Below are 15,179 nucleotides of genomic sequence, written 5' to 3'. Positions count from 1 at the left end.
ATACTTCTCAAAAGAAGACATTCATACAGCCAACAGACACATGAAAAAATGCTCATCATCACTAGCCATCAGAGAAATACAAATCAGAACCACAATGAGATACCATCTCACACCAGTTAGAATGGCAATCATTAAAAAGTCAGGAAACAACAGGTACTGGAGAGGTTGTGGAGAAATAGGAACACTTTTACACTGTTGGTAGGACTGTAAACTAGTTCAACCATTGTAGAAGGCAGTGTGGCGATTCCTCAAGGATCTAGAACTAGAGAAATACCATGTGACCCAGCCATCCCACTACTGGGTATATACCCAAAGGATTATAAATCATGCTGCTCTAAAGACACATGCACACGTATGTTTATTATGGCACTATTCACAATAGCAAAGACTGGGAACCAACCCAAATGTCCATCAGTGACAGACTGGATTAAGAAAATGTGGCACATATACACCATGGAATACTATGTAGCCATAAAAAAGGATGAGTTCATGTCCTTTGTAGGGACATGGATGCAGCTGGAAACCATCATTCTCAGCAGACTATTGCAGGAACAGAAGACCAAACACTGCTTGTTCTCACTCATAGGTGGGAACTGAACAATGAGAACACTTGGACACAGGAAGGGGAACATCACTCACCGGGCCTGTTACGGGGTTGGGGGATGGGGAAGGGATAGCATTAGGACATACACCTAATGTAAATGACGAGTTAAGGGGTGCAGCACACCAACATGGCACATGTATACATACGTAACAAACCTGCATGTTGTGCACATGTACCCTAGAACATAAAGTATAGTATAAAAAAAATAAAATAAAATGAAGGTGATAAAGATGAGAGATCTGTTGCTTCAGAAGTTCTGTTTGTTGACCAGCAGAGGGCAGTCAAATTTGAAGCTCAGTATTTTTCTGTCCTGTGTTCCCCTTTCAGGCCTAGAAGCTTGGGTATTTTGAATATAAATTTTCAGTGTTCTTGTTACACTGGGTCAGGTATCCAGGGCACTTTTATTTATTTTTGCTTCTGAAACTTAGATGATGTTCAGTTTTTTTGTTTTTGTTTTTGTTTTCTGAAGCTGGGTCTTCTTTCTACTCCCTATTCTTCCCGTTTGGACCTTGTTTCCTCCTTAAAGGTGAAAAGACTTGAGCCATCCCTTAAGAGCTGCCCTGGTGGCATGAGGTTGGGACTTAGTGTAAATCAGGTAGAACCTGAGAATGTCGTGAATCTTTGCCTCTTGATTCCTCTATTAAGAAATTCTCAGTTTTTGTGTTTGGTTAACTATTCAGATTCTGGGACACAAATTTTGCTTTTATTAGTCTTAGAATTCAGAGAATTGAATGAAAGAGATTGACTTTTAGTTTCTAGAGACAATATTGATAAGCTTAGTTGATTCTGTACAGCAGCAGGTTCCTCCACTATTTAATTTGAGGAGTGTAAGAAAAACTTGCTATCCACCTGTCACATGTCTGAAATGCGCATCGGTCTACTTTGGAGCTTTAGGCTTTCAAGGCTCCCTTAAAATTCAGAAATTTCACTGAGAGGGACAAGGTAAGTATGGCAACACAAATTATTTCTCTTGAGTTCAGTAACCAGTGATTTAGTGAAGACTTGAGAGAATAGGACCTGGATAGGAGGGGGATGGGAAAAAAGGTCTGGAGCTAGAATTACACTGTTTCCTGTTTGTAAACCTTCAGTGCCTTCCTACTAACCAGGGACTTCATTATGAGAATAGGGCGAACATTTTTAGAGCGTATATCATTCTCATTTAATCTTCACACCAGCCATATGAGATAATTAGTGTTACTGTCCCTAGTTTGCAGATTGGGAAACTGAGGTACAGAGAAATTAAGTAATTTGAGATTGCCTATGGAGGAGACAATGAGTGTTTGCCACCGTTCAGTTATGTATATCTTATGCTGCCTAGCACAGTTCCTTGCCCATAGTAGGTTCCCAGTAACCCAGATAATTTTGAATGGAATCAGAACATGGACTAGCATGAAGCTACATCACCATGGATGGTGGCTCTTGGGAGGAGAAGCTTGTATGGAGTCACTATAAACCCCAATAGGATTCCTGAAGACACTGGGTTCATAAAGATGGCCTTTCTGCTTCTAATGTGGTAGAGCAGTCATCTAATTTAAGGAAATATGGAAAAAGAAGTAGAAAAGCCTTTAAAGGTTATATTTCACAACACCTGCTGTATTAAGTTGAAGGGATAAAATTGGATTACTAGTTATTTTAGTTATTTAATGTCATTATTAAAATGGTGTTATTTATCTAAAATTGATAACTGATAATTTTGCATTTTTACTTGTTAGAGCAATGGAGTTCCTCAAAAGTTTCATTATAAAAACAAGAAACTTAGTTTAGTGGTATAACAAAACAAATTAGGTGAGATAAGTTGTTAGTGGGCTGGGTAACATTAATGGGTAACAATTATGAAGACTAACATAATTGATCTGGCAGTTTTAGAAGATGTTAACATTTAGGTTTGAGTCGGCTTCCGAGGACATCTGTTGTGCACCTGGGAAATGAATTGTTTGTTTCATCTTTTATTTTCACCCAGGAGAAGAATCCAGATTAAGGAATATCCTCATGTAGAACGTTACGTGGGAAAACCTTCTATTTCCAAAATGAACAGTATGCTAACAGTGATAAGAATAAAGTCTTTTTTTTTTTTTTCCCTTCTTAAAAACTCTGGGCCCTTAATCACGTTAGTATTCTTTGTGGTTTCTAATGTGACCAGAAATCAGCCCTAGTCAACTCTGGGGAAAGGACTTGGTGAGGCAGAGGAAAATTAAAACTGATGGTGAAAAAGCAGGTTTGGTTTTTATGGCTGTAAGTTATCTGTGTACTCTCTACCCACTTAACTGTGGATAATTGAGAGTAGATGGTTATTTTGGCCAGGTCATTGTGACTGACAAGTTACAATTGCGGACTTTGCCAAATCATAAGCTCAGGAATAAAAATGCTACATATTTTGTGTTCAGATTCAAGAAAGATTGACTTTCTAGTTAGCTGCTATTTGGGGAAAGAGAATGCTATCACCTTTGTAAAGTTGTGAATCATGAAAGACATTTCTGTTGGGTTACTGAAAGTCCCTTGGGGTTTTTTTCATTTATAACATTGCCTCAGGCCCTCTGCTGCATCCTGTTGGAATGACCTTCTTTTCAACTCTGTGCTGGCAGCTGTAATATGGCTCTTTCCCCTGAATCCTTCAGGCTTGTCACATGACAAACATGAACTGTGACCCCTTTGTTCCTTACTCAGATGATTAGGTCTCTTTATTTTTTTTTTTCTGTTTGACAATTTTGCCTTATTGTCTTTCCTTTCCCCCCTCTCTTTGCCTCCATGTTAATTTCTTCCTGAGGCAAGGTTTTTGGGGTAGCGATTTAATTTTTTATTGAAATATAGCATCAATATAGAAAGTACACAAGTCATAAGCTCACCACAGTTTTCACAGCATGATCACATTCATGTGGGCAGTAGTTAGATCAAGAAGGAAACATCATCAGAACTCCAGACAACCTCACTCTTGTTCTAATCACTTCTCATCTCCCCCATGGGAACTCACTCTCCTTTTTTTTTTTTTTTTTTTTTTTTTCTGTTTGGGGACTTGGTAGAAATTGAATCATACAGTATGAATTCCTTTGTGTCTGGTTCCTTTCATTGAACATTTTTGTGATACTCTTTCATGTTACCCAGTCATTATTGCTGTGTATCATTCCATGGTATGATTATTCCACAATTTATTGTACTCTTAATGTACTCACTTGGATTGTTTACAGCTTAGGGCTCTTGTGAATAGTAGTCATCCTTATACATATCTTTTGATGAACCCATGGCTTATTTCTGGGTATTTACATAGATGTGGAATTGCCGAGACATTGTGTCTGTCTAGCCAGTTATTTTACAATTTCATATAAAACACCAAAGTACTGATTTTAGGTAAACTCTTAGAAGATTTATAAACATATAGATACAGTTTTAGCATAATATGTCTAATTTATGGCTAAAGAAATTGCCTCTAGTTAAATGTATTGTAGTTGTTTTTTGTTTTTTTGAGACAGAGTCTCACTCTGTCACCCAGGCTGGAGTGCAGTGGCATGATCTTGGCTCACTTCCACCTCTGCCTCCTGGGTTCAAGCAGTTCTTCCACCTCAGCCTCCCGAATAAAGTGAGCTTACAGATACACACCACCACGCCCGGCTCATTTTTTTATTTTTTTTGGTAGAGATGGGGTTTCACCATGTTAGCCAGGCTGGTCTTGAACTCCTGACCTCAAGTGATTTGCTTGCCTTGGCCTAAATATATTGTAGTTTTAAATGGGTTACTCCTATAAACAACAAAACTGCCACTCACTGCCAATTATGTGTTTTAGTAACTTTCTTCCTAATATGTACTTTTTATTCAATTTTCCAAACAAAACTGAACTTTTGGTCCCATTCTGCAAAAATCTTATGAAGATATTTTGATGGTAATAATTTACAATAGTTAAAATTACATCTGAGTTACACCATCTCTGAGTGTTGGTGCTAGCAGAGTGACACGCTAGTGCTTAGTGCTTCACTGCCAGGCTTAGCTGAAGTTCCGGAGGCTTACACTTGTACAAATTGCATTCATTACCAAGAACCCTGCAGAAGTAGCGAGAGACTGGCTGTATACTATAGACGGGCTCCGGGGTAAGTAGCCAAACAATTGTGCAGCTGAGACAGATCTTTTTTTCCTCTTTTAGAATGTGGACTTTCCAGAATTTTTTCCATGGATACTTATAACAAGTTTAACTTAATGAGTATAAAAATATGACTGCGATATCATGTCCCTCAAAAACTGGGTAGTATCTCTTAAACAAGTTTTATTTGTCCATCAGATAAAGTACCCCTAAGTCATGCTGTGAACATGCATGGAATTAAGTTTGACTAATTTTGACCATGGTGTTTTGGAGACCTTAAGGGATTTCCTTCCTCTCCATCAAAACAAAACAAGAAACCCAAAAAGGTGGAAGGAGTAATTAAAATTTAATGGTTATAAAAGGACAGTAACAGAACCAGATTTTCTTCCTGTGTTAGGTAAATATCTTTCCTTATGTATGTCTTTTGGGTGGATAAAAGACATTTGCCAGTCCTATGAGACGTTTTTTGAAACAAAGGATTTTGTTTTGAAACAAAGGTAAAAAGAATTAAAGGATTTCATTTGTACAAAAGTATCCTTTGAAAGTTCTATGTTTTTCTTTTCTTCCAATTAAAAGTAATAGCATATAGACATATTGGTAATTCATATTGGTAAACATATTCGGAAAACTGTCTTAATTACAGGAGTGTTGTGTTTTCATCATTTTAAAATGACGTTTAGAATTCTTGTTGTTCTGTTTTAAACCAGTACATTCAATTTAGAAAATATTGTGGATATTTTGTTTGATATGTGTTGCCCTGTGAACGCTGCCAAGCCCTAGAGGAGACAGAAACCATAGTCCTTGTTCTCAGAAAGCTTACGGTCTAGTAGGTATGTGGTGGTGGTGGGAGCATATACAAATTACTGTAATACGATGTAAGGTAATTGCCACAGTGAGACTTCCTTGGATGAAGGACAGGTAGACCCATTTGAAATGGGTCTTAAAAGATGGGTAGATTGGCCTAGAATGGCCTCTTTGCTAATCTCTGCCTATTGTGGCTGCAGTTAAGATGCCTTATAAAGGAGCAATGGGAAGTGAGGCTGGAGAGAAGGAAGCCAGGGTGATGGGTTTATATGTGATATGGTGGATGATATAGCACAGTGGTTAAGATCACTTACTTTATTTTTATTATTTTTATTTTTTTGAGACAGAGTCTTGCTCTGTTGTCCAGGTAGGAATGCAGTGGCACGATCTCAGCTCACTGCAGCCTCCGCCTCCCGGGTTCAATTTTCCTGCCTCAGCCTCCCTAGTAGCTGGGATTACAGGCACACGCTACCACACCCGGCTAATTTTTTAATTTTTAGTAGAGACGGGGTTTCACCATGTTGGCCAGGCTGGTCTCGAACTCCTGACCTCAGGTGATCCGCTCACCTCGACCTCCCAAAGTGCTGCGATTACAGACGTGAGCTACCGTGCCCAACCAGAGCATTTACTTTAAATCAAATTAGAAACTGAGTCACAGCTCAACTTTGCTATGTGACCTTGAACAGATTGCTTAACCTGTCTAAGCTCAGTTTCCTCGTTTGATAAATAGGGGCAGTGCTCATCCAACTGGCTGCAATTTTGTATGACAGAAAAGAGATAATATATGAAAAGTGCTCAGCGTGGTTCTCAAGAAGCTTCTCTGAGCAATGGGGAACCATTGAAGATTTTGGAACCATGGCTTGGTGGGATCTGAACAATGAAAGGCCTTCATTGTTATTTTTTATTACTGACATACAAAAGACTGCATACATTTAAAGTATACATTTGATAGATTTTTATGTATGCATACAGCTATGAAATCATCACCACAATCGAAGTGATAAACACATCTATCACTCTCAAAAGATTTGTGTAAGGCCTTTAAAGAGCGAAAGTCTGGCCTGCAATGCACTGGAAAGAATGGAGCCAAGTAGAGCCTGGAAATGGAGAAACCACTTCAGAGGCTATTGCCATGCTGCAGGTGAGAAGGAAAGAATGAATGAGCTCAGGTGATAGGTTTAGTGGCCATTTGAGGCTAACTGCTGGAGGACGGGGTTAGGTCTTCATCATTCCATTATCTCCAGTACCTAACCCAGTGACCGGGGGTAGTGGGCTCTTACCTGCTAGAATTGTCAGGCTTTCCCTTTATGAAGGATTTTTATTTCAAATTGCTTTTCCTTTTATTATTTTTAGGGCTTAAAAGACAACCTTCTTGCTTCTGGGACATCCAGCCTGACAGCCACCAAACAGTTGCATCGTCCAAGAATCACGAGAATCTGCCTCAGGGACTTGATATTTTGTATGGAACAGGAACGGGAGATGAAGTATTCTCGAGCTCTATACCTGGCCCTTCTGAAGTGACCACTCCACTCTCCATCCAGATCCTTGCTATTTACTGCCAAAGAAGACACAAAGAGCATTGTTGCACTGTCCTGAAATTTCAATTTCTGGAAAATAATCACCAACATTGAAAGAGCATTGTTTACAGTTAGAAACTATATTAACTCTTACCTATCCATCCCATGGGGCTCTTACAGACTCAAATTCATCTTTGTCTTCTGAAAATCAGTTATGAAATACACTTTGCACAGAATTAGGCATCTGCCCATCTGTGCATTAAATTAAAGCAAGTTAAGGCCCTGTTTGTTACTACCTGCCTCAGCTGCCGAATTGTAGCAGGTGAGGTGTCCTTCCCTAATACGGCATGCATTGAGATGCAGGAGAAAGGAAGAGGCATAAGAAAATACAAGAATGACTATGTCATTCTACATTGAACCTGTCCCAAAGTGGTAGGTTTTCTGGGCAGGAATCAGAAGTTGCTTAGCTAACTATGACAGTCACCTTCTGTACATGACAGGCCACAGAGTAGGGCCTGTGGTGACTTTGGTCGGCTGAGTTCCAGTGTTGTCAAAATGAGACAAATGGGGATAGATTGTGCCTGGGATTGCTAATTCTCTGCTTCATATCACCATATGCCGTTTCTGGTACCAAGTGAGGGGACGTCCTTATCAGGGAAACCTTAAAATTAAATCTACCAATGTATCTTGTTGAAAAAACGGAAAAGGTGCAAAGTATTAGAAGGAACGTTAAGGCATTGCCTTCAAACTGATGAGGGGAATGTGAAAATGGTATCATAAAACAGGAAATGTGCTTCATATGCCCAAGAGGGGAAGAGGTAGAATCGGAACTCCAAAACAATTGGTACATGTTTTGTTGATGGGGGAAAAAATCACAGCACAACCAGAAAGGAGAATGTACCAGATGTTTTCAAATTATAGTATTTTGAAAGGAAAATGTTATTTTTTGTTTTGTATTGTTTTAAATCCCAAGAAGGATAATTTTTGTAGTTCCTTCTGTCATCATGTATTTTAGTTATCCTAAGTTTTAAGCGTGTTGGCACATTTAAAAAATCCTAATTGATGATGAGAAATTTTTAACAATAGGACTTTATGTTGGATTCTGTACTTAAAAAGATACTGTCAGTATCTCACTCTTCGGGATATGAGCTCTGAATATGAGAAGCAAGTTATATGTGTTCACCTGAGGAAGAAGCTGATGGACAAAGCAAACCCTCCTTAAAAAAAAGAAAAGAAAAGAAAATTCCATGTGTGTGGAATCCAGCTGGTGAAAAATAATCACTGTAGTTAGAATCACATACAGAAAAAAATGATTGAATCCTCCAAAAAGGTATTTCAGAAATGGGAAATGCTATACTTATAAGAATTCAGAGGAAAAAAAACCACCTCACGTATGTTACTCTTCATCCTGTTCTTCCCATTGGGACTGTTATGGCCACGTTCTACACTATAGTAAATTTTAAATTGGCCACTTTTTTTTGTTTCAGCAGGTTATGTAAAATGCTATAAATTATGTGTATGTTAAAGGAGTACTTTAAGAAGAGATCTTTATCCAAAGTTGTTTTTGTATATTTAAATGCTTACCTTTATTTTTTGTAAAGTGCAGCATACTCATTTATGTATAATCTTACTGATCAGATGTTTAAAATTATTTCAAATACTTCATTAAAGTGATTATTTTATTATAAGAATAACTTTGCTCAGTCACTGACTTTGAAAACCATTGTCCTTAGTAGTTAGCCCCTGATGTGCTCACATTGCTGGGCTGTGAATTTTTCCTAGCTCGGACTGTGAATTACTTTGGAGTATGGGCAGTTTTGGTTCCAGAAAGTCACTTCAGATCCAAGTTGTTGTATCACTTTCTTTGACATAGTTGTAAATTTGCAGGCTATTTGATTCACAAAGAAAGCTAAGCATACTCATTACAAAAGCTTTTCTCGCCCATCAGGGTTTTTTACTAAGGTATTTTCAAAATTTATTTTAATATTCATTTTTAAACTTTGTCTTGTGAAATATATCTTACACAAGAAAGAACAAATAAGTGCATCCAAGGTATTCGTCTGTGCAGTTTGCAGAATGGTGGCCTTGGAGTAGATTTGATCTACAAATGCATTCTCCTTGACTCAGACAGTATTGCCAATGTTTTAATTCATAAGAATCTATATTTCCATTTCTTTTGAGAAATTAGAAGATTGGGAATCCCTAGCTGTACCCTGGTGGCAACAATCCATCAGAGCTAACCAGCAGCTGTCTACTTTAGATACACAGGCATAAGTTTACCTTCCCTTGCCTGATTCATTTAGGCATTGGAGTTCATGACCCTCTGCCTTCAATATTTATTTTGCAGCTGGGCCTCACACCTGTAATCCCCAGCACTTAGGGAGGCCGAAGTGGGAGGATTGCTTGAGGCTAAGTTTGAGACAGCCTGGGCAACATAGCAAGACCCACCTCTACAAAAAATGAAAGAACTAGCTGGGTGTGGTTATGTGCAGCTGTAGTCCCAGCAACTCAGGAGGGCGAAGCAGGAGAATTGCTTGAGCCCAGGAGATTGAAGCTGCAGTGAGCTATGATCACACCACTGTACTCCAGCCTGGGCGACAGAGCAAGATCCCATCTCAAAACAAAATGTGGCCTGGCATGGTGGCTCACACCTTTAATCCCAGCACTTTGGGAGGCCAAGGTGGGTGGATCACTTGAGGTCAGCAGTTCAGGACCAGCCTGGCCAACATGGCGAAACCCCATCTCTACTGAAAATACAAACATTAGCCAGATGGGGTGTTGGGTGCCTGTAATCCCATCTACTGGGGAGGCTGAGGCAGGGGAATCATTTGAACCCAGGAGGCAGAGGTTGCAGTGAGCTGAGATCATGCCATTGCACTCCAGCCTGGGTGACAGAGTGAGACTCCATCTCAAAAGTGTGTGTGTGCGTGTGTGTGTGTGTGTGTGTTTATATACACATATACATGTATTTATCTTGGGTGATGAACAGCTATAAAGTACCAGAAATTCTCCATCTGTTTACTTTTTTAAAGCAACTCTACTGAGGTGTATTTTACATTTAAAAACCACCCATTTCATATATTTACTTTTATTTGTTTCTATATTTTAGATCCAGGGTCTTACTCTGTCACCTGAGGCTGGAGTGCAGTTGTGTGATGATGGCTCACTGTAACCTTGAATTCTTGGGCTCAGGTGGTCCTCCCACCTCAACCTCCCAAGTAGCTGGAACTACTGATGAGTACCACCTTGCCCAGCTAATTTTGTAATTTTTTTGTAGAGATGGGTCGTTGCTGTGTTGCACAAACTGGTATTGAACTCCTGGGCTCAAGTGATCCTCCCACATCAGCCTCCCAAAGTGCTAAGATTACAGGTGTAAGCCACCACTCCCAAACCACTGACCTTTTTTTTTTTTTTTTTTTTGAGATGGAGTCTTGCTCTGTCACCCAGGCTGGAGTGCAGTGGCGTGATTTTGGCTCACTGCAACCTCTGCCTCCTGGGTTCAAGCGATTCTCCTGCCTCAGCCTCCCAAGTAGCTGGGATTACAGGGTTGTGCCACCACACCCGTCTAATTTTGTATTTTTAGGATAGGCGGGGTTTCACTGCATTGGTCAGGCTGGTCTCGAACTCCTGACCCCAAGTGATCCACCCGCCTTTGCCTCCCAAAGTGCTGGGATTACAGGCGTGAGCCAGTGCCCAGCCCGCATTTACTTTTAATATGACTGAATGATCTTTTAAATGGTCTCCTGCTGAACATTTTTTTCTCTCTCCTTTTTTTTTTTTTTTATTATACTTTAAGTTCACTAGTGGGTACATGTGCATCAACGTGCAGGTTTGTTACATACTGTATCAGCTTATCTGCATGTGGTGTGCTGCCACCATCGAACGTCGTCAGCACCCATCAATTCATCATTTATATCATGTATAACTCCCAACTGCATCCTCCCTCCTCCCACCCTCCCCCATGTGATACGGCCCAGTGTGTGATGTTCCCCTTCCCCCCGAGTCAAGTGATCTCATCTTGGTTCCCAGTTCCCACCTACTGAGGTGAGAACATGCGGTGTTTGTTTTCTGTTATTGGTGATAGTTCTGCTTGCTAAAGATGATGGTTTCCAGTGCCATCCATTGCCCTACAAAGAGCGCAAACTCATCCTTCCTTTAATGGCTGCATACAGTATCTCCAATCGGTGTATATGTGCCGCACATTCGTCCTTATCCAGTATGTCACAGAATGGACCATTTGGTTGATTCCAAGACCTTTGTATCTGTGACACTAGTGCCACAATAAACATACGCTGTGCATGTGTCTTTGTAGTAGACATAATTTATAATCTTTGGTATACTACCCACGTAGTGGGATGGCTGGGTCACTATGGTCACATCTAGCTTCTAGATCCTTGAGAATTGCCATACTGTTTTCCATAATGGCTTGAACTAGTTTACAATCCCACCCGAACAGTGTAAAAGTGTTCGCTATTTCTCCGCACATCCTCTCCAAGTCCAACGGCCAACACCTGTTGGTTTCCCTGACTTTGAATGATTGCCAGTCTAACTGGTGGAGAATGGTATCTCATGTGGTTTTGATTGCATTTCCTCTGATGGCGAGTGATGTCTAGGACGCTAAGCTACCATAAAAACCCTAGGCGAAAATCTAGGTACGATACCATTCCAGGACTAGGCATGGGCAAGGACCTTCATGTCTACAAACACCAAAGCAACGGCAGCAAAAGCCAAAATTGCCAGAATGGGATCTAATTAAACTAAAGAAGCTTTGCACAGCAAAAGAAACTACCATCAGAATGAACAGGCAACCTACAGCAACTGGGAGAAAGATTTTTGCAACTTACCTCTCTGACAAAGGGCTAATATCCCAGAACTACAAAGAACCATCAATATACAAGAAAACAAACAACCCATCAAAAGGTGGGGAAAGGATATGAACAGACATTTCTCAAAAGAAGGACATTCATACAGCCGCCAACAGACACATGAAAAAATGCTCATCATCACTGCTGAACATTTTTTATTCTTCTCTTTACAATAAAAAAGTAAAGTTTAATATTTCTTAAGACCTGCATTTGAGGTAAATTTTGTAAGAATTTTGGAAAAACTTTATTTAGAATTAAGAATAGTTATACTAGTCATGGTTACAACGGAGAACACAAGCCATGTTAAGGCATATTCTTTAGAAAAATACGGAACCAAGTTCTCAAGTTGATTAGGTTGGATTTTATCTCTTTGCCTAATTGTACTGTCAACCAACTGTTTATAAAACTTATTCCTCAACAAGACTCAGTGATTGTGCAGAGATAAAACTATAATGTGTCACATGTTTATACATGACCTAGTCATCAGTTTTTATTGTTTTTAACATTTCTGTCTTTTTAAACACTTTCATATGCCTCTCTGAACTATTTTTTTTACATGTGGACATGATTTATAGCTGATGTCAGCATCTTTTCTGACTTTTTAATACTGCTTAATATTTTCATATGCATTTCAGCTGTATCACATTGGTGCATTTGCTTTTTTGCCGAAGTTGTTTCACCAGTTGGAAGTTGGTCTTCAGTAGATATTTTTGTTATTTTTCTTCTGGTAAACAATTGAGAGTCTGTGCTGTACCAAACAAGAAACCGAAAGCGTTGCTCATCATATAGCTGAACACTGGCTGATTAGGTGAGATATAGAAATATAAAAGAGTATATTACTATACACGGTATATAGATACAGAAAGTAATACAGATATATAAAGTAGGAGCATCACAGCCTATGTAGACCTTGCCACACTGAATATTTGTAGGAAGAAAATATTCCTGAGGAACTCATTTAAAGACTTTTGGCTTTGTTGGTAAACCACAGGGAGAGCAATTTTAATGGCAACTCTTAAAATAACGTTAGGTTGCCATCTCTCCAAGTTCCTTTACCATGGGTGGTACTGAAGCAGTACTGCTATGGGCAAGAGCATACCTTGGCTTCCCATCTTAGTCCTGCCTCTTTCCAGTGTGTGACCTTGGCAAATTATTCAACTTTTCTGTGCCTTTGTTTTCTTGCGTGTATATAATAGGAACCACCTGTGAGGTGGTTGGGGGACTTTATTGCATTGTCATATGTAAAGCACTGTTCTAAGTGCTTTATGTGTGAACAGTGCTAGAACATGTAGTGAACAGTATACAGTCCTGTATCACTTAATGACAGAGACCATGGGGATAAGTTCTAAGACATGCATCAGGCAATTTTGTCGTGCAAATATCATAGAGTATACTTAAAAAATGGTGTAGCCTACTACACACCTAGGCTATATGGTGTAGCCTGTTTCTCATAGGTTACAAACCTGTACAGCCTGTTACTGTACTGAATACAGCAATTGTAGCACAATGGTAACTATTTGTGTTTCTAAACATACCTAAACATAGACAAGGTACTATAAAAATACAGTATTATGTGGCACATGGCCATGTATGTTGGTTATTACTGTTTTATAGATTTTTGAATGGCATAGTTCTACTTCCTATCAGCCTCTAGTACCATTTTTTTTTTTTTTTTTTTTTTTTTTTTTTTTTTTTTTGAGACAGAGTCTCACTCTGTTGCCCAGGCTAGAGTGCAGTGGCACCATCTTGGCTTACTGCAACCTCCGCCTCCCAAGTTCAAGCAATTCTCCTGCCTTAGCCTCCCGAGTAGCTGGGTTTACAGGCACGTGCCACCATACCCAGCTAATTTTTGTATTTTTAGCAGAGATGGGGTTTCTCCATGTTGGCCAGGCTGGTCTCGAACTCCTGACCTCAGGTGATCCTCCCGCCTTGGCCTCCCAAAGTGCTGGGATTATAGATGTGAGCCACCATGCCTGGCCTCCAGTACCATATTATATTGATGAAAGTCATTGACTGAATGCATGCACCTTAGTGTCTTATTTATAGACAGTCTGAGATCATGTGAGATTGTTATATATTGCACTGGGGATTGGATAATGCGGAGGCTAGGAGGAGAAAGGTACGATAATACAGTGGAGCCATTTGTCAGAATAATTCTAATGTCTGTGGCTTTGCCTAATAAGTTTCCTGTGGAATTGGAAGCATTGAAGAAGCCACGTCATTACTTGAAAACACTATAGATACAAGGTGAATATTCAAACAATATAAGAAAGCATAGCAAAATAACTCTTACTCAGACCTTCCCAGGTCCCCTGCTCCCCTCCCTAGATTCACCCACTTTTGCCAATTTCAGTATATCTTTCCAGCATAGTCAATATATATAAGCCCATAGTTGTATATTCCCCCTTTATTTGCGTATGACAGCATACTGATCTGTCCTTTGCCATTTTCAAAACCCTGTTATTCTTAATTCAATTTATACTGTGTTCCAGGTCAGGAGTCTTGGTAGAATCTTGCTGTAGTCTTTGGGAAAACAACACATGACTGTTTCCTCAAGGGGTTTAGTCACAAGTTTTCTTACTATTTTGTAAATCACAGTGTTTCTTTACTAAAGAGGCATGCAACATAAGGGGAGTAGAGATTTCCTAAGCTGAGGAGGTGGGGAGAGGGAAAGACGAAAAGTCATTTAAGGGAAGGATTGAGTGTTCCAGTTGTAATTATAAAGTTTCTCTGACAGCATCCTCCCACCATGAACCACCAGTATCCTGGAAACCAACCCGAATTTAGGATTGCTCCAACCTCTTTTCTGTAAGATTTAGATTTCTGATTAAAAATTAATGACTAGATCAGAATAGGGATGATCTAAATCTGAGATTCCTGAGAGTGATCCCTGATGGGATGCCTGATACCCAAAATACTCTGAAGTCTTATATTCTGGGGCCTTCTAAGGCAAAAGATTGAGAGGCCCAAAACGAGAAAATATGTTTAGTAAAGAAAATATTTACTTTGACTAGTTATGACGGTCATGTAGGGGAGAAAAGGCAAATTTTGAAAATGTAAGATGGGGACAATTAATATATATATATATATACACTGTCCAAATTCAAACGGTACAAAAGAAGATACAGTAGAGTCCCCCACCTTTGTTGTCTAGGTAAATTGTTCACAGTTTCTCTTTCAAAGAAATTTTAGAAAAGGAGTTAAAAGGTTGCCTGTATACCTTTCATCTTCCTCAAAGACTTTCCCTTGATTGTAAGAGTGATATATTCTCATTGCAGAAAATTTGGAAAATAAAAATATAAGGAAAATGAAAACACATGTGG

General features: G+C 39.4%; 1 protein-coding gene across 1 annotated transcript in view; it reads left to right on the top strand.

Moving 5' to 3' along the window:
• The window catches only part of TAF4B (TATA-box binding protein associated factor 4b), a 156,503-nt gene extending 147,821 nt beyond the window's left edge, over positions 1-8,682 (top strand). Inside the window, exon 15 of the mRNA XM_017859976.1 lies at positions 6,828-8,682. Coding sequence (XP_017715465.1) covers positions 6,828-6,995 — 168 coding nt within the window. The 3' untranslated portion in view covers positions 6,996-8,682. The remainder of the gene's footprint in view (positions 1-6,827) is intronic.
• The last annotated feature ends 6,497 nt before the right edge of the window (positions 8,683-15,179 follow it).

Source organism: Rhinopithecus bieti, unplaced genomic scaffold (assembly GCF_001698545.2).
Source record: "Rhinopithecus bieti isolate Rb0 unplaced genomic scaffold, ASM169854v2 scaffold_51907, whole genome shotgun sequence".
In the NCBI taxonomy this organism is placed as follows: domain Eukaryota; kingdom Metazoa; phylum Chordata; class Mammalia; order Primates; family Cercopithecidae; genus Rhinopithecus; species Rhinopithecus bieti.
This window is presented reverse-complemented; position numbering and strand designations above follow the sequence as displayed.